This window comes from Ailuropoda melanoleuca, chromosome 4 (genome assembly GCF_002007445.2).
Source record: "Ailuropoda melanoleuca isolate Jingjing chromosome 4, ASM200744v2, whole genome shotgun sequence".
Taxonomy (NCBI): Eukaryota; Metazoa; Chordata; class Mammalia; order Carnivora; family Ursidae; genus Ailuropoda; species Ailuropoda melanoleuca.
Genome location: NC_048221.1, coordinates 114107443 through 114126654, shown reverse-complemented (window position 1 = coordinate 114126654; position 19212 = coordinate 114107443). Strand labels below are relative to the sequence as shown.

The 19212-nt window shown below is 42.5% G+C and overlaps 1 protein-coding gene across 1 annotated transcript in view; it reads left to right on the top strand.

Annotated features, from left to right (window-relative positions):
* RMDN2 (regulator of microtubule dynamics 2) overlaps nucleotides 1–16381 on the top strand; it is a 68022-nt gene extending 51641 nt beyond the window's left edge. Inside the window, exons 9-12 of the mRNA XM_034659652.1 lie at nucleotides 390–443; nucleotides 990–1070; nucleotides 11102–11151; nucleotides 12229–16381. Of these exons, the coding sequence (XP_034515543.1) occupies nucleotides 390–443; nucleotides 990–1070; nucleotides 11102–11151; nucleotides 12229–12232 (189 nt within the window). The 3' untranslated portion in view covers nucleotides 12233–16381. The remainder of the gene's footprint in view (nucleotides 1–389; nucleotides 444–989; nucleotides 1071–11101; nucleotides 11152–12228) is intronic.
* Nucleotides 16382–19212: the final 2831 nt, after the last annotated feature.

Sequence of the window (19212 nt, the reverse complement as noted above, 5' to 3'; positions counted from 1 at the left end):
TACCAGTCATCCTGTCCTCATTTCCTAAACAGATTGTAAATTGTGTAGGACTTGTCCTGGGAGAGTGTATCACCAATTGTTTTTGTTCTTGAGCAGACAAAGGAGAAAGGATAGGTTATACAAAGGAATCCCAAAATCTTAAAGTATCTTGTTGTTTTGTAAGGTTTATGAACATAATAATAACTTCATTTTAATGGATAATCTCAAAAGCTCTATTTTCTACCCAGGGGATACTTGAACTGATAAAATTATTCTGATGTAACACAATCAACCTAAATTTTTAGGACAATTTGGTTAGTATTTCATTTATTGAAATATATCCTCTTTACTGGTTGTTGTTGTTTTAATATTGTCCCATTATTCTCTTTTCTGTTTTCTCTTAAAATCAGGTTGAAGAACTACACCCTGGTTTTTCTAAGTCCAATTACTTGTTCTTGGCTAAGGTAAGGAAGACCACTGTCTTTAGGGTTTTTTTGTTGTTTTTTTTTTTTAAGATTTTATTTATTGGGGAGCCTGGGTGGCTCAGATGGTTGAGAGCCAGCCTTCAGCTCAGGTCATGATCTCCAGGTCCTGGAATCGAGCCCCACGTCAGGCTCCCAGCTCAGGGGAGAGCCTGCTTCTCCCACTTCCTCTCCCTCTCCCCCTGCTTGTGCTCGCTGTGTCTATCTCTCTCTCAAATGAATAAATAAAATCTTTAAAAAAAAAAAGATTTTGTTTATTTAGTGAAAGAGAGACAGAGAGAGATAGAGTACAAGTGGGGTGAAGGGCAGAGGAGAGAGAATCTTAAGCAGACTCTGCAATGAGCGCAGAGCCCTACTTGGGGCTTGATCCCATGACCCTGAGACCATGACTTGAGCCAAAATCAGTAGTAAGATGCTTAACCAACTGAGCTACCCAGGTGCCCCAGGAAGACCACTGTTTTAAGATCACTTTGAGTCCATTACATAAAAATGTGCTTGCCTTTCATACTGACTATTTCTCATTTCTAGTGTTACATCGATCTTGAACAAACAGACAACGCTGTGAAGTTTTGTAACCTGGCAGTGTTGCTTCCTTGTGTTACCAAAGAGGTAAGTCCCAACAGTGCCAATGAGGGCTGTTATTTTATTAGTCCTTTTCTGGCTTAAATATGGATGAGATACATCTGGATTTTTCTTCCATACTAAAACTTTCCATACTAAAACTTTAACGTGTAGTATGAAGTTTTTAAAAATTGCTGTAGGTGACCCTTCACCAGCAGACTCCCTATATCTTTAAGGGACACACAAGTCATGGGCCAGCAGTTAAAACATCCTAATGCCTGTTAAGTGTTAGATAGCAGGGAATAGGCTAAGCCCCGCTGGGGGAAGGAAGAGGGCAGCCTAATTCTGGGGAGCTGATGATGACACTGTGATAGGCAGCAGACAAGAAGGCAGGCTGCCCACCTTGGAGCAAGAGCAAGAGACTGCTGTCTTCAGTCCTTAGCTCACAGCAGGGGATGGCTGTCCTCTAGCAGGAAGAAGATTTAAAATCATGTGTTCACATTTTTTTGGTCTTTGAACACCTACCAATAATGAAGAAGAAACTATCGTATGGCTTATTATCCTTTTGTTCACTAATTCAGTGTTCAGGATGTGCTATGTTTCAGGAATTTCAGAGTTAACAGTCCAGTCTGTGTTTCTGTGAGCCATATATGGGTATTATGGGAACAAAAGAAAATCGATAAATGTTCTCCTGCTCCCTTTTCATACCACCAAATATTATCATCCTCTGAATCACAGCTAAAAGAAATGCCTCAAGGGGCACCTGGGTGGCTCAGTCAGTTAAGTGTCTGACTCTTGATCTCAGCTCAGGTCTTGATCTCAGGGTCGTGAGTTCAAGCCCCACATTGGGCTCTACACTGGGTATGGAGCCTACGGAATTAATTAATACATACGTACATACATACATACATACATACATACCTCAGAAATAAGTATCCCTCTTCTTCTCTGTTGGAGCAACACTGGCTCCGATGTTTGTTGTGCTCTCAAATATGAGCATGGAAGGCATGCCCACAGCCCTCTAGAATAGCCCACACTCCTCTACAGCCTAGAATAGAAGTTATATATCTAAATAACTGTATCTCAGGGTGGAAAGCCTGAAGTGCTAAGAGAGGCACAAATAATTGGTTATGGAAAGAGTGAAGATGGAAATTATTTTCACCTAGAAGAGATCAAGTATCATCAGAGGTGGGCTTTGAAGGTGTGGAGGTGTGAGTGAAGCACATCGCAGGTCATGAACAGAGGCGCGGCAGTGGAAGAGCGGAGATTTGTGTGCTTGGAGGGAACGGGGTGTCCAGGACAATCGTGGGAAATATGGATGATGGGGGAAGTGGAATGAGGCCTGCCGGGAGCTTCAGGGCTCGGAGATGCCCACGTCTGTAGATAGGGCTGGTCAGCCTTCCTGGGGCCTTCCCCACAATGACCTGCGCCAGGTCTAGCTGGCTTCTGGGTTCGGGCTTTCCTGCAGGGTTGGTTGTCCTTTGCCTCAGATCCCTCAGTGGGTTCCGTTGGTCAGTTCTGAGCTCAACAGCACAGGCTCAGTAGTGGCACTTCCCCAGAAGACACATTGTGTAATTCTGGGGGCAGATTTTTCCCTCTGGTTGCCTGCTCCATTTCGGAGATGGGGACCCTACCATCTTTCCCATCTCTCCCGAATGATGTCCCTTAGCTTACATGCAGCCATTTTTAACTGCGTCAGTGCACTCTTATTAGAATTTGAGATTAGACTACAGAATGATAACGAGGCATAATACGTGGTGTGACATGCAAATATCCGTGCACGAAATTTAGAGCTCTCACACAAGGGCTAAATATCGATGACCCCCTAAGTCTCTCTTCTCCTCTTACCTTTCCTCCTCCCTACCCCACAAGCCTCTTGTCCGTGACTTCAAATACTATCTCCCTGCCAGGAGTCCTCAAATCAGTATCTCTAGACCTCCCTTCTGAGCTGTAGACCTAATTATCCAACTTCCCGTGTGACATCTCTACCTGGATGTTTCGCAGACATCTCAAACTTAACTCGTCATCAGACCTTTGGATCTGCCCTTCTCCATCTTCCCATCTACTAAATGGCACATTCATTCATCAGTCGGAAATGCTGAGAATCATCCTTGACCCCTCCTTCTCCCTCGGCCCCCAACACAGACATCCACCCAGTCCCGACGTTCTCAGAATTCCTCTCCTAAAACATGCCATGAGCCACCCAACGGCTCTCTCGCTCTGCTCTCACCACTCCAAGCACAAAAGCCCCCAAGTTCACCCGAACTGCGATGTGGGAGCCTCCCACTGGCCCCACAGCTTTCTTCCTCCCTCCAGTGCATTCTTGGCTCTTCATAGCAGCCAAGGCAACAGATTAAACAAACCTCAGTCTGTCCCTTCCCTGCTTGAAAAGTCCTAAATGTGTAGCATGTCCTTCCCGGCTCTGATGGATGTGCCCCGCTCTCCTCACCTCTGCACCATGCTCATCCCTGCCTCACACCCCCGGACCCTGTTGTTACCTCTTCCTGCAACGCTCCCATCCAAGCCCTCCACTCCCTTCACCACCTTTATTCCTACTCACCCTTCAAGCCACACCACGAATGTCATTTCTGTAGGAATGACTTCCTTGACGCTCCCAGGCAAGAAAGTACCTCGTGCTTTTCCTTCATATCAATTAGCGGGGCTGTGGCAGCCTCATTATGTGCGTGATTGTTCCACGAAGAGTCTCAGCTAGGTGTGTTTCGCTCACCCCTCTATGCCTAGTGCCAGGTGCCAGGCCTGGCATATAATAAGCCCTCATAAGTCCTGGTAGGAAGAATCAGAAGACTAATACCATGCTAATAAAAATACTAGTGCTAATAAGTAGGACTGATTACGAATGTAACTAAGAGAGCTGGGCACTGTGGAAATACTTACGTAATAAGCGAAACAGCATTAGTAAATATTTCCCATGTTATTTTTTTTTCCCCCAGTGATGTTTCCATTTGTGTTTTCTGGGATGTTTGGGTTTTTTGTTTTTTTCATGTAGTAAATGTACTGTCGGGAATATCTCAGTTTCTTTTTCAGTTAGCAGATAGACTGAGGAGAGTTATCTGTGGTACCCCTCATCTCGGTAAGGTTTTCCTGACTGAAATATACCCCATTAGTGATTCTGTTGACCAGTCTAGTCATTTCCAAAAAGTCCAGCGGAGCCACTAATGACATTGAAGGCCACCAGGCCATTGGCGTGACCTGTTCGCTTCTTCCTAAGGGCGCGTATAACCTGTTCCTAGCGAGGTAGTCGCTTGTGAGCTGTCTTCCGTCCCTTTTGGGGAGCTCTCATCACGCTGCACTCGGTACTGGCCATGTCAGCCCCTGGGCTCTAGGGCCCAGATTCACACGTGTGAGCAGCTCCATATTCCCAGAACTTGAAACTGCAGTATGTTATTATTCATGTGGACTTTTCTTGACCCCAGGAAGGTAATCTCAGGTCCTGAGAAACATTGTTTTTAAAATAAGAGGGATTCTTGTGTCTAAGGCAATGTGAGAATGCTTGATGAACGAATTCGGGACCACACCAGCGGCCCGGGAGCTATTTGCCAGCAGGCAGGGTCCAAGTTACTGACCTGGACTGCGCTGCCAGCGCTCCGCGGGCCAAGCAGTGCATAGGGTTGTGTTACAACGAGCGGTGCGCTGATCGGTAAAGAAACAGACTGTTCCTAAACGGCTGTGATATTTTGAAGTGGCATTAATTGCTCTTCTAAGACAAAGCTTAGAGGACAGTAAATAAAGTATACGTGAAACTACTCCAGGAAGAAGAGGACGCCGGGAGCGCTCAAAGTAAAGACTGCTGCGTCCCGGCCAACAAGTTCTTGGAAGTTACCTGCGGTTTAAAATCCTGGGCGGTACCTCCATGCTGTTACATAGATGAAGAATCAGCCCACGTATTAGTAACCACTCTTAACGATAAAATCCTAATCCTGCTTTTAATTTTCTGACTTAGTTAAGACCTCATATTTGATTTTTTAAATTAGGAGATTGGTGCTTCAGAGAAGTTTATAAAATAGAATCAGTCTACAGATGTTCACCCTGCCTTCCTGTTAAGGGAACAGGACAGCTCAGTGATGAGTGGGTCACTTACTGGAACCCAGCAGTGTTGTCCAGGGTTCCATTTGTTAGAAATTCTGATTTGCCGATTTATCTCTGGTATGGATTTATTTCTTATAGATTAAGTCATCTGTGGCATCCACTCCTAGAGAATTCATTCTTCCTGGTACATTTTAGAAGAAATTCATAAGCTGCTAAAGGACGGACAGACTTGTCCCACTCTCTGAACAGACGTTTTCATGAGGTGCAGGCGGGGGTGCTGCTCTGCTCACAACCCCCTAATTCTACTCTTTTGGCTCTTCTCTTATATTGATCGGCATTCTGAAATCTATTCTTCATTAAGCTTTCTTGATATATAATGGTCTTGGTTGTAGTTTTTAAGTTGATCTTAAAAACACCTGGAAGAAGTTTCTTAGACCTTCTTTTAATAATTTTCTTAAAATAACTGATGACACAGCATCGGTTTGGAATCGTCGTTCTTAAGCAGTACCCGGTCTAGTCAAGTCACCCAAATGCCAGAAGTATAACAATGTTATATAAGTACTTGTGCAAAGTCTTGTGCAAAGTCTCGTACTTGTGCAAAGTCTTTGGCAGAGAGTGGTGATATATTTTCCCATATGTGCTTCTTTCTTGTGGCACTCGTAATCTCTTCCTGGCATGGTAGTTACTTGTGACAAGTCTTCTGTCCCTTGCAGGGAGCTCTAAGCTCATCACACTGCACTTGATACTGAGAAGGTCAGCCCTTGGGCTCTAGGGCCTAGATGCATGCATGGGAACAACTTTCTATTCCCGGAATTTGAAACTGCAGTGTTTTGTGGAGAGCAAGTGTGCTGTCTCGGCAGAAAGATTTGGATAGTTTGAATCTGGGGAAGAAAGGTATAACCTGAACTCAGAACCATAACCTGAGTCCTCAGAAGATGACATTTGCAAAATATGGCCAATATAGCGAATGCTTGACACATAACGAAGACCTCAGAATTAATCAGCTAGCTGTGCAGTTGACATGCTGTGAAGGAAAAAACTTACATGCAGGCAGGCGAGTATCACATCATGTGAGTGTAACCAATGTGGCAAAGACTTCAATTGGAGAGTGTTGCTGAAGGATCAGCATAGAATTCATATGTAGAAAAATGAATTGGTGAATGGATGTAGTCAGACGTGTAGCAGCCTCTCCTCTCCCCCTTAGTAGCAGAGATTCCACACTGGAGAGGAGCTCTTTGAATACGATGAACATGGGGAACTAGCCACGGCTCAACTGACTCAGTCTGTGGTACTGGAAAGAATCCCTACACATGTAATGAGTGTGGCAGACTCTTCAGCCGGAGGGCTGACTTTTGTTTATATGAGAGAATTCACACAGGAGAAGAACCCTTTGCCCGTAATCAGTGTGGAAATGGCTCCGGTAATGACTTATCCTTTAAACAGCATGAGTGAATTCACACTGCAGAGAAACTATACGAATGTCATCTGTGTGGAAAGCCCTTAGCTGATGCTCTAACCTTACCCATCATGAGAACACACACTGGAGAGAAACCCTATGTAATGAATATAGAAGAACCTTCAGCCTCAGCTTTAGCCTTTACGCTAGAGTTGCCGCAGGGGAGGCACCCTGCAGCCTTCAGCCAAAGCTCAGGCCTTGGAATGCACAAACACTGAGCAAAACAAGATGGAAAACAGCAAGTGTTTCCCAGGAGGAAGAAGCCGTTTGAGAAATACCAGATAATTCATGTTAGAGACGCAATTCAAGGGAATCAACAGGAAAAACCCTTTCCTCACAGAGTACCATTCCAGGACATGTGAGGGTTCTCACTGTATGAAACACCGTCAGCATCACAAATGAAGGAAAGGCTACAGTCATCGTGCATACCTTAGTCAGCCTTCAGGTTCTCACACTGGGGAGTCCCTCAGGCTTCAAGTCCAAGTAGAAATGCCTTTATCTGCAGTTTATATAAGAAAACTCATACAAAACTCTTAAGAACCCTTTAGAACACAATTCAACATAAAACTTAGACTTTTGGCAAATGACAAGGCACTGAAAATAATGTAGTGTAAAAACGTAGAACTGTAATGCATTCTTGGAAATGTTGAAAGCAGAATTTGGTAAAATGTAATAGGCAGTAAGATAATCCCTCAGTAGATTAATAAAAGTTGTTGATAAAAAAATCTAATACATTGGTATTTGGCTTCAAAAAGTCATGAAATGTTATGTTGAATAATCAGGCCATTTTCCCTTTGGTAGATCACTGTTGAAAGCTGATCAGTTTCTATTATTAATGCAGCTCTAAACATATTTACAAAGACTTTGTTCAATCAGAAAACAACTTGCAATGTAACTGAAAAATGTAGAACACAAAATATTGTGTTCTAATGATTATATTGGTGTTGAAATATGTATCTACATGACAAAGGTGAATGGAAACATGGACAAATAAACACACAGTATGTGATTCAGATAACTCAGGTGATACTGATGTGGGTCATATACATGCCCTACTTTATAAGACACTAAAAACAAACTAAGGCTTGGAATTCACAAATATGCCTACAAGCATTGAATCAGATGTACAATATGGCTGAAATATTGAGTAGTAGAGGGAGAAAAGAGATGAGAGCCTTGTGTACCTTTTTCTTAAAGGCAAGGAGAAACCATTACAGGGCCTTAAGCAACAAGTCTACACAATGAGGTTTGGGGGAGGGCACACTAGTTACCATGTGGAGACTGGCGGCTTGGAGGGGAGCAGAATTGGAAGAAGGAGTACCATTTAGATAACTACTGCAATAACGCAGACATGAGCCAGTGACCTGGACCAAGATGATGGCAGTAAGGAATGAAAGGAGGGCACAGATTTAACAGATATGTGGGTGGTACTCTCTACAAGACATAGAAGTTGAATTTCCAGGAGACAAAGGACTCAAGAATGAGATCTCAGTCTCTGGCTTTAGAAACTGACCAGGGTAGATGGAGGTACCTTTTAAGAATCTAGGGAACATGAGAGAATCAGATTTGGTAGAGAAGGTGAGTTCAGTTACGGACCTTTTGAGTTTGTGTCTGTGAGGTTTTCCAGTCCATAAAGTGATCGTGTATTTATCTTATAACTGAGGCCTGGAGCCACAAGATGGCAGAGATCACCCAGTAAAGTGATGGAGTATTTGAAAGACAGCTGGCCAAGGATCAACTCTGAGAAACATCAGCATAATGGAAGGGGAGGAGGAAAAGGAAGCTGCAAGTGAGGTGGAAAGAAGTGGCCACAGGAGTTGGGGCCTCAGAAGCCAAAGGATGGGGGAAGTGGTCACCTCTGTCAGACACTCTGAAGAAGTCAGGACTGGAATGAGCTGTATTTAATGGTGTCTCTGTTACTGGGGCTCTTCACCCAGATTGTTTCCGTGGAACGATAGAAGCAGAGACAGTGCAGAGCACCAGAGGTAAGAAAATGCCGTCAGTGCGTGTAGGCGCCTTCCAGTAACTTGATGGTGAGGAGAAGAGAGAGGTCAGGTGGCAGTTAAGGTGGTGCCGGAGTTGAGAAATCATATTTTTTTAGATGGGAAATAGGGGAGCACATTTAAATGATGAGAAAGGGCCAGCAAAGAAGGCAGGGTTCTGGAAAGACTGGGGAGAGTGGAGGTAATTGATAGAGTAAGGTCCTGAGGAGGTCAGAAAGGGATCTAGAGCACATCACGGTCCTCTTTTTTTGTCGTGGGCTCAATAGAAGACTCAGTGGGTTTGTAGACATGTGGGTTTGTAGAGAACTAGGGCAGGCACCACAGACAGAGGAACAGTTTTGATCTTTTGCTAAGAGAGTCATTGGATGTAGGACCTAAAGTGGGTAGAAAATAAGTCAAAGCAGGAGAAAGCTGATAGAGAACAGTAAGGAAAAAATCACTTAATAAACCTGCAGAAGTTGAAAAATTGGTGTTATTGAGAGTGATTGGATAAATGACCCGAAAAGATAGGCAGTTGTGTTCAGAGAGCAGGATGCGTATTTCAGACATAGAGCAGTTCTAGGTCGTGATGCGGCCCAGGGTATGCTCACGGGGGTGGTGGGGAAGGACATCGAAGATGAGGAGACCAACTCCTGGGAGGCTGGGATCCATAGGCCATGGGGACAAGGATGTCTCCAACAGTGATGGCAGACGGTGTGCAGAATGACCCAGGTGCTGAAGTCGTAAAAAAATAAACCTAAGGAGGAGAGTGACCAGGAGTTTAACAGCTATAAGAAGTGGTAGAGGACAATTATCTTCTCCCGTTGGCTCCAGCCCCTCTGTCAGTAATATCCCTCATCCTCTCCCCTTGCCCCCAAAATATATTCTCCCAGCACATGCATTACCAGTAATGGAAAAGTGACTTCAAAACAAGTCCCCATCAGGGAGTTCTGTAGAAATGCCTGAGAAAAAAGGAGAAGGTGAGAGGTTGAGTCAAAGAGGAGAATTCATGGGAGGGCAGTATTGGGGGGAATACCCACGAGGATTGATGGTGTAAAGGACATATATTTTGGGCTCTAACAGAGGAGAGCATGGTTGGAGGTGGTGGTTTTAGCTGGCTTTTTGGACTAAAAAGCCCTGCCAGTACCCTCTGTACGTAAAAACATAAGTAAATAGAGTACTTGGATGGAGGCCCTGGGAAAGAGGTGAAATGGGGGGTGGGGGTGTTGTGGGTGTGTGAGTGTGTGGGTGTGCGCACTCGCTGCCAGCTGAATGGGGGTGGAGGTTGGAGGAATTCTTTGTGGTGCGTGAGTGCAAACATTGCTATACTCTGATATTAATTTTAAGTCTTTCATTATGGTTTATGCATTTTCATTTCTTTAGGCATCTGATTGAAATAATTCTCTCATTAATGTCATTATTCTGTAAGAAATTGAGTCCTGGAAATTAACTGATGGAAAATGTTGCTGTATGTTCTAGCATCAAACCGCTAATAGTAGGCATCCATTTTGAGACTTTTAGGTGCCAGGCACTCAGCTAGCCATAAGGTTACAAAGATAAACATGGGTTACAGCTTATTTTTTATAAGTTCTTTTAAATAATACATTAATACCCTAAATTCATTCATCATATTTTCTCACAACCTTCAAAAAATATTGATTTGATAGAAGTAGGCATCCTATTGATCAGACACTACATTATGAGTAAAACTATTGAAGAACTTCCAGGTTTGTTGTTTTTTTTTTAAATCTAACAGCTACTTCCAAATATTACTTGTTCATTTTTCCTCATCTGTTTATTTTAATTTGTTACATCCCTTAAATTCTTTCTGATTAGGTGCTCAATAAATGTTTGGGTTTTTTTTTTTTTTAAGATTTTATTTATTTGAGAGACAGACAGCGTAAGCAGGAGGGAGAGGCAGAGGGAGAAACAGATTGCCCAGTGTGGAGTCCGACTCAGGGCTCGGTCCCAGCACCCGAGATCATGACCTGAGCTTAACCAACTGAGCCACCCAGGCACCCCTCAATAAATGTTAAATGCAAAAGTATAGAGGAGTACCCTGCAGTCTGAATTTACCGCCACTGTTTCTAACCTCCACACTTGTTTTAAAGAAATGACAATACATGTGCAATACTAAAAAACATATTACATGGTTTTTCATCCTAAATGTAAACTGCTTGATAAAGTCAGTAATGAAAGTTCTATTTGCTAGTCTGGATCTTGCAGTGGAATCTCAGATTTCTTCAAATCCTGCTGCTAGGGCTGGGACTTCTTCCACGTGGTACAAGTTGAAGAAGAAAACAGAGTTAACCATTACCACGCTAGTGAGACTGAGTGTGTCCGCTACACAGAAGGCTCTCTTCTCCCTGTATTCCCACCACTCCAGACTTGGTGGGGGAAAAGCCTGGAAATAGCTCTCCACATGACATGTATTCTCAGAGATCTGAATCATGCCTGGATCTAAGAAATCTGTAATTTCTTTGTAGTGGTCCTTCAGAAAGTATCGCCTCACTCCACCAAAGATTGCTTCAAAGTACCCAGAATAGCAGGGTCAATGTGTGAAATTTCACTGTGTACTTGTATTTTCTTTATAGGATAAAGATGCACAGAAAGAAGTGAACAAAATAAGCACGTCCTTGAAGAGGTAAATAAAAGAGCTTACTCTTCAACAAATCAGATGTGGTCTACTAAAAATTTAAACTAATCCAAGTTGTGTTTTTTATTATCCTTTTTTCTTTTTTGATGTAAGGGTAATGTGCTCAGATTTGAAGGTAAAACTGCGTTTCTGCAGAATGCATTCCAATAGTAACACTTCAAAACTAATCATGTTATTTGGAGAAATCAAGTTCCCATAATGTCAGTACAAAATGATCTTTAAACATGTATGATTTATATTTTTCCTATCAATAAACTATAGTCTTCAGAATATTTCTTAATAAAATATTTAAATCAATTCAATTAAATGAACACTAGTGAGTGTTTTATTGCTGCTTCAATGGGAGACTTTACAAAACAAAATTTCATTAATGTGGATGAAAAATGGGAAAAATGGGCAAAGGTCATGAACAAATTGTTGATAGAAGAGGAAAAACAAAAGAGTAAATACTTTGTAACTAGTAATCAGAAATGTGAGTAAAATTACAGTAAGATACTGTTTTGTCATCAAATTAGCAAGGAATTTTTCTTCCAAGAGATGTTCAGTGCTGGTAATGATGCCACAAGTTTGGAACATTCTCAACCACAGCTGGCCCAAGGGTATTTTAAACACAAACATTTGGTACAATGTATCCTGAGCCTTAAAAATGTGTTAACTCTTTAACCTTGTAATGTCATTTCGGGGAAATAGTCCTAAAGAGAAAAAGTACAATTACTTATGCACAAATGTTTATAACAACATTATTTATTATAGCAGAACACTATGTCCTACGATAACATAGCACCATATGAGAATATAACCATATTAGGATAAAACTGCAACAGGATATTATTTTGACATCGAAAACGTTACAAAAATTGTTCAATGCTCGAATCATCTTAAGTGCAAGTACAAGGCAAAGTAGTGTGTACATGTCATCTCAGCTATATGAAAACGTGTGCGGAAAAGCATCAACAGGAAAGATACTAATCTGGTAGCAGTTCGTATTTCTGTGGAGTTGCATTTTATTTCTTGTATTTCCCAATTTTTAATAAACTAAAAGAATTTTTTTTTCGTTGAACTTAGCTAGCCGTGGTCTATAAAGATTCTTCACTGCACTTCAACCAGCCTCATCCTGGAAATCGGGTCAAAACTTGAATTTCCTGCTTGCGATCCCAAACACACACACACATTTATACACTCAAGATTTCAAGCCCTGGCCTAGAGACGCCACTTAATCACACTGAGCTGGTTCCTCCCTCTTTTCCAGTGACCCATCGAGATACCTGAATGGGTTCGACTGATTCTTGCCCAAACTCGGACAGCTGGTCTAATGTTGACACTGCTGGCTGTAAGGGACAGGAGTCTTGCAGGTCCCTGCTCAGATACGCAGTGTCCACAGGCTCGGATGCCTCTGGCTCTCTCTAAAGAGCTCAAGGAATGTGCCAGTTGAGACAGATGATTGTCACTGGCAGCAAATGACAGAATCAACCACGTGGGAGCAGCTCATCCCAGCAGAGAGCAGTGCAGAGGCTTCTGCTAGGAAATATGAGGGACATCGAACCGATCTCCATTTGTTTTAACAAAATTCCTGTTTGGTCCCTGGAGTCAGTATGTCTTCTGTGGACAGGCTGATGTCCCTTGGTGGAGTGATCCAGTTTCTGGATAAGGACTTGACCCCAACGGGAGTGTAACACTCCTAAAAGTTATTGGAACCTTTAAAGCATCAGGAATTGCTGACACATTGGACAATTTCTTCAGCAGGATGTTAGCAGAGGAAGTCTCCCTCCTCGTCATGCTTATCCTGGATCCCCTTCCAATGAACGTTAAAGCCCTGCGGTCTAGGTCACAATGGAACACAGTCTCCACATTAAATACGCCCCCTTTGAAAATCTGCGTATTTTTCTCAAATGGCAGCTCTATTGTAGATGGTAATACTTATCCGGTGAATTTCCCACGAAGCGAGCCATGTGAACTGACGGTAGCTTTCTTTCTGTGGTTGCTTCACTCGGCGCTCATGCTGCTGGCCTGCGGGAAGACAGCATCGCTCCAGATTGCTTCCGAAATGATTTCTCCGGGGGTCCCTGAGGCCAAGCTAGCGGTGCGCCGTCCACCACAAGCAAGATACATCAACTCCTAAACTTCCAAGAGACTTCACGCACAGCTTTGAAAAGGGGAGGTTCTGATCCAGAAGATCATAAACTGCATGTTTAAATTTCTCATAAAACATTAGGTCGGCGTTCTGCTAAAATTTTAGCAATCGTCCTAACAATTGTCAAAAAGCTTTTCATTTGATAATATTTGTATAATTCTGAATTCTAAAAAGCAGCGCTAACAGCTGGATGGGACCGTGGAGACTGTCTTCTAGACCAGCCTTCTCCTTCTCCCCAGTAAACAGTCTAAGCTCTGGTGCGTAGATCACATGGAAGGGGTCAGGGCGCTAGGCACTGGCCGAGCCAGGACTGGGTTCCAGCTCTCGGAATCTCGTGCCCTCTGCCCTCTTCTCTGAGCCCAGGGCTTTTTACGTTTAACTGATGGGAGCCCAGCATGTCTGTCGTAGATTAGGGGGTCCCGGAATGGTAGCACTGCATTGTGTTAACCCATGGTTCTGCCTGTTTTAAGTGCTTTACCTGCAGCAACTCATTTAATCCTCACAGCGGCGTGACGAGAAGGAACCTTTGCTGTTACCCTATTTACAGACAGGGCAGCTAAGGCAGGCGCTATTAAATACCGCACGGAGCTCAGCATAAGATTTGAACTTGGGCCGTCTGCTTCAGTCCACACTGTAGTCTGAACCACTATGCAATCCTGCCAGCAAATGGGGGTCCAAAGGGATGTGGGGGTAAAAGAAAAAACTTGTATTTATTTTTTGGATATTGATATCCATTTTCTGGGTCACATACATTTCTAATAACCTGTTGCGTATCTTGCCTTATATTAAATCTGTTTTCATATTCCCCTCCTTCTCCTTTCCCAAGGTAGGAAGGAGGAAAAGAGGTGGTGAAACCTGTTTTAAAGGACGTGTTCCCCCCGATCTGTGTGGTGGGAAAGCCTCCATAGAGACTTTATGGCCTATTTTTGGACAGTTAACAAGAATATTTTATTACACAGTTAGAGACAAGGTCACATTTTAGAACCAAGTATCATTAATATCTTGCTGTTCCATGACTTCTGCTGCTTCCAAGCCAGGATTTTGCTCTAGGTACCCAAAATCATGTCATTAGTTTCAAAAATAGCTTTATTGAGGCGTGATTGGCATATGTACACCAAAATGTACATATTTAAGGTGGATAACTTGATGTGCGTGTATATATATATATACCTGAAACCATCACCACAAGATAACAGACATTTCCATCACCCCACAAGTTCCTTCACACCCTTTTGCAACCCCTCCCTCCTGACTCTCCCTGCACCTGCCATCCCCAAACAACCACTGAGCTGCCCTCTGTCACCTAGATTGCATTTTCTAGACTTTTATATAATTGGGATTGTACATTATGTTTTCTCTTTTTTTGTCTGATTTCTTTCACTCAAAATTATTTTGAGATTCGTTCATCTCGTCGTGTGTTCTATTGCTGAGGTATTTTATTGTATGGCTATATCGCAGCTGTTTCTCTCCATTCACCTGTTGATGAACATTTGGGAAGTTTCCAGTATTTGATTATTACAAACAAATCTATGAATATTCATATAAATTCTTCAAATAGACATATGCTTTCATTTCTCTTGGATAAATACGTAGGAGTAGAGTGGCTGAATCATGTGATCTATGTTCAGCATTTTAAAAAATGGTCAAACTGCTTTCCAAAGTGGTTATCCCATTTTATCTTCCCACCAGCAATGACTGAGAGTTTCACTTCCTCTACCTTCTTAACAACACTTGGTATGGCATTCTCCATAATTTAGCTATTGCTCTGTGTGTAGTGATATCTAATTGGGGGTTAATTTGCATTTCCCTAGTGGCAAACTACATTGAGTATTTTTTCATGTGCTTATTTGCCATTTGTATATCTTTGGTGAAGTATCTATTCAAATTTTTTTGTCCATTATTTTAATTAAGATTCTAGTTTTCTTTTTTATTGAATTTTGAGAGTTCTTTATATATTCTATATGATAGAAGTCCTTTATTAGACAGGTAGTTTGCCAATGTTTTTTCTCTGTCTGTGGCTTATCTTTTAATTTCCTTAACAGTATCTTTGACAGGACAAAAATTTTTCATTTTGATGAATCAATTTATACTTTCATGTATGATGCTTTTGCTGGTGTTTCTAAATATCCTAGCTTAATCCGAGGTCATGAAAATTTTGTCCTGTGTTTTCTTCTAGAAACTTTGTATTTGGAGTTTTACCTTTAAATCTGTGACCCATTCTGGGTTCATTTTTGTATATGACATGAGGTATGGATTGAAGTTCATTCATTGTGTATATGGATATACAATTGTTCTAGCACCATCTGTTGAAAAGACTATTGTTCTCCCACCGAGTTGCCTTTGCACCTTTGTCAGAAATCAGTTTTCCATAAACGGACGTACTTTCTATTTTGTTCCATTGATCTGTTTATCAGTATTCATGCCAGTACCACACTGCTGATTACTATGGTTTTATATTCTCTTGAAATCAGGGACTGTTATTCCTCCATCTTTGTTTCTTCTCAAACTTGTTTTGGCTATGCTAGCTTCTTTGCATTTCCATATGAATCTTAGAATCAATTTTTTAATTTCTAAGAAAAAAATCTACCTAGGATTTTGAGGTATTTTGTTGTTCAGTCTGTCTCTTCCACTCAGGGAGGTTGTGGGACTCCTCTCTGGCTCCCCCTCTGTGCGCTGTTGCCTGGAAACTGTCTCAAGGCAGTAACCCCAGCCAATTGTAGGGCTTACCTTGTTTGTTACAGTCTCCCAGCGATGACTGTCCTTTCTTTCTCGCTGTCTAGTATCTTGATAACCATTGATTCATACATTTTCATACATGTTTTGGCTTTTGAAGAACAGACATTGTAACTTCAGGGAGTTGTCATTCTGGAGCACTTCCCAGTCCTCTAAACCGTTATTTTGTATACAGCAAGCTCAAACATATTAAATTGCTTTTTAAAACAAGTTTCTATAATGTTCAGATGTATCCATTCTATAATACAAAACAAGTTGAACAATTGTACTATGAAATTATTTAATTAGACTTTGGTTACAACTCAGATAATTTGTTTTTAAACAGCATTCTTAAGCATTGGCAAATAAAGTCTGCATACGAAGTATTAAATTATACCTTTCTTCCTTCTTGAATACTTTAGATTTACATAACCCAACTAATTTAAATTTGGGAAACTTGACTGGAAAAAGAATCTGCTGAAAATCAGAAGTAGAAACAGCATTAGGAATTATTAATGTCACTCAACTGTGCTGTTCCCGGAGCCCTAAGTGGGCAACCACTTCCTGTCAGGTAGACCAGTCACACCGTGGTGTGTATGAAATCATTGAAACCCAACATTGGCTGCCCTAATTTGTAAAAGGTCCCAGTCAGGGGAGCCTGGGTGCTTCAGTCGGCTAAGTGTCCCAACTCAATTTCAACTCAGGTCATGATCTCAGGGTCCTGCGATTGAGCCCCAAGTTGTGGACATCTCTAACCCACTCAAGCCCTGGCTCAAGTGACAGAAGCTCCACCATAACCCTTCCTGATCCACGTAACCAGATGTGCGCTCTCCTTCCCCAAATAGCAAGGCACTTTTTGTGTCCTTTGTTAGCCTGACCAGCCATCAGATCTTCAGCAAGACAAGGACAAGGACCACGGATTAGTCACTTTTGTATTGCCTGTCTAGCAGTATGCACTCAATTAACATGTGTTCACTAAGAAACACAAAAGCACTTCACAGCTCCTAGGTTTCCTAAAAAAGAAAATTAAGGGTCATTTCTAAGCTCGGAGATGATGTGACAGGGAGCAAGCAGACGGAGGGAAGGGAGAGCAGGGCAGGAAATGGAGCAGCCCTGCAGCTCAGGGACTAGGCCAGAGGCAGTAAGCTCGAGGCAATGCCAAGACCAGCCCTTGACTTCAAATTCCTAGTACTCTCTTACTCCCCTAAAACAACACAGACACGTGGACATTCCATTTTATTTTTTTACTATGCACTGAATGGAATATGGACCATATACTAGGCTTAATCATTGTGGCATTTCTAGGACCCAATTGCTTTTTTTTTTCCTTTTTGAAATTTTAATTCATATTCCATTTCTAGGCTGCGGTTTGCAGTCTCTTGGTTTAGTAATAAAGTAACTCCTGCCTCCCCCAGTGTGGAGCTTGAGACGATTTAGAGCGATGACAGAGGACTGTTCCTAACAGCCACCCGGTGCGAGTGAACGCTGTTCTTGGAGGACACTTAGCCCTTGTGCTTGCTGCTAACAGATTGGAAGATTTTAAAATGAGATGATTTTTATTGCTTTAGGGACCAGTCCTACAGCATGTACATCTAGTGGAAGCCATACATTATGTTTGCAACATTGTCAAAGTCATCTTTTAAATGCAAAAAAACCCACTGCTTTATATTTATATCAAACTTTCAGTTTTTCAGTGTTAGCACCAGATGTAACATTTCAGTGCAAGCTTTTTCCTTGCTGAGATTGGGAAAGACATGGTGCCATCTTAACTTGACCGTGAGGAAACTGGAAGGAGGTTCGATTTGCTGGAGGTCACATACTTAGCTAATGAGAGAGTGGAGACCGCCCCAGGTGCTGACTCCCAGCCCTCACCTGTGCAGGGAGAGAGGAAATCCTATTCAGAACCATACACTCAGCTTTAAGCCATTTTAGATTTAAGGTACTTAGGAACTCTTTCTTTTTCCTTTGTTTTTTATTTACCTAAAAAGTGCCTATGGCAGTCTATCTTTTGTTTCTAAAAACAAAGACTTCTTGAAATTTGTGTAATTGTTAACTTAGCCAACGACACACAAGTGTCTCCCACAGTGGGGAAAATGGTTCGTTGGAAAGGAAAATAGTAATTAAGATGGGCTTTGGATAGGGAGTTCAGTGTCCATAGAATCTAAATTCATGGGAAAGTCCTGGAAAGGAGCCTTACTCAGGGAACAATTTGCATACATCTGGTTGTGGTCATTTCTCTACAAGATGCTGCTCACAGTCGTACTTTGTTTCCGTTTTAATTTCAGTGTAATTATGTGAATCCTCACTGTTCCATAACTATAATTTGCATTTCAGAACCTACTTAATGGAGATTATGATCTATCTCACAGTTGCAAATCTCCCCTCCCCACATCTAGACTGTTCCAATGTGGCTCACTGAGTTGGCTGAGAAGTTTGGGGGTGAAGGGGAAGTTTATTTGGATTTTCCCCAAACTCAGCAACGTGCTATGAACACATGCTTTCTTTACAAAGAGGCAGAAGTGAAAGCTGCCCGTCTCCTTCTGACCTCCCACCTTGTCTCAGACTGGAAATGCTGTCAGAACAGGGACCCTCTTCAGGATGCCCAGCGCCCATGAGGAATGCTCTTTCAAGCACATTTAGCAAGGCCCCCCAACTTAAGTTTCTTGTTCAAGAGAGGAGCCAGTGAATTGAGTTGGGTCTCGAAGAAACAGCCCTGCAGACCCTGTACCGTGGCTGCCAGGCTCTGACTGAGCCTTCATCCTCGTGCCTCACTGTACCTCTGACTGAGCCTTCATCCTCGTGCCTCACTGTACCTCTGACTGAACCTTCATCCTCGTGCCTCACTGTAGAAGATGTGGGGCTGAGCTGCTCACTGTCCCTCACCCCCCCGGGGCACTGCTCAGAGGTGCATGCTCTCTCTTGCTGGTTCACACGCGCTGAAAACCCGTTCATCCGAGGAAGCCCGCCGCCTCCTCTTCTTACATCAGCCTCACTGAGATACATTACATACAACCAAATGCATTCATTTTAAGCGTACAGTGTGACGAGTTGGGACGAATTTATACACCAGTTTAAGCCCTACCACAGTCGAGATATAAAATACATGCATCACTCCAGAAAGTTCCCTTATGGCCCTTCCCACTCCATCTCCGGCCCGCACCCCAGGCTCGGGCAACCATAAATCTGCTTTCTGGCACTATAGGTTG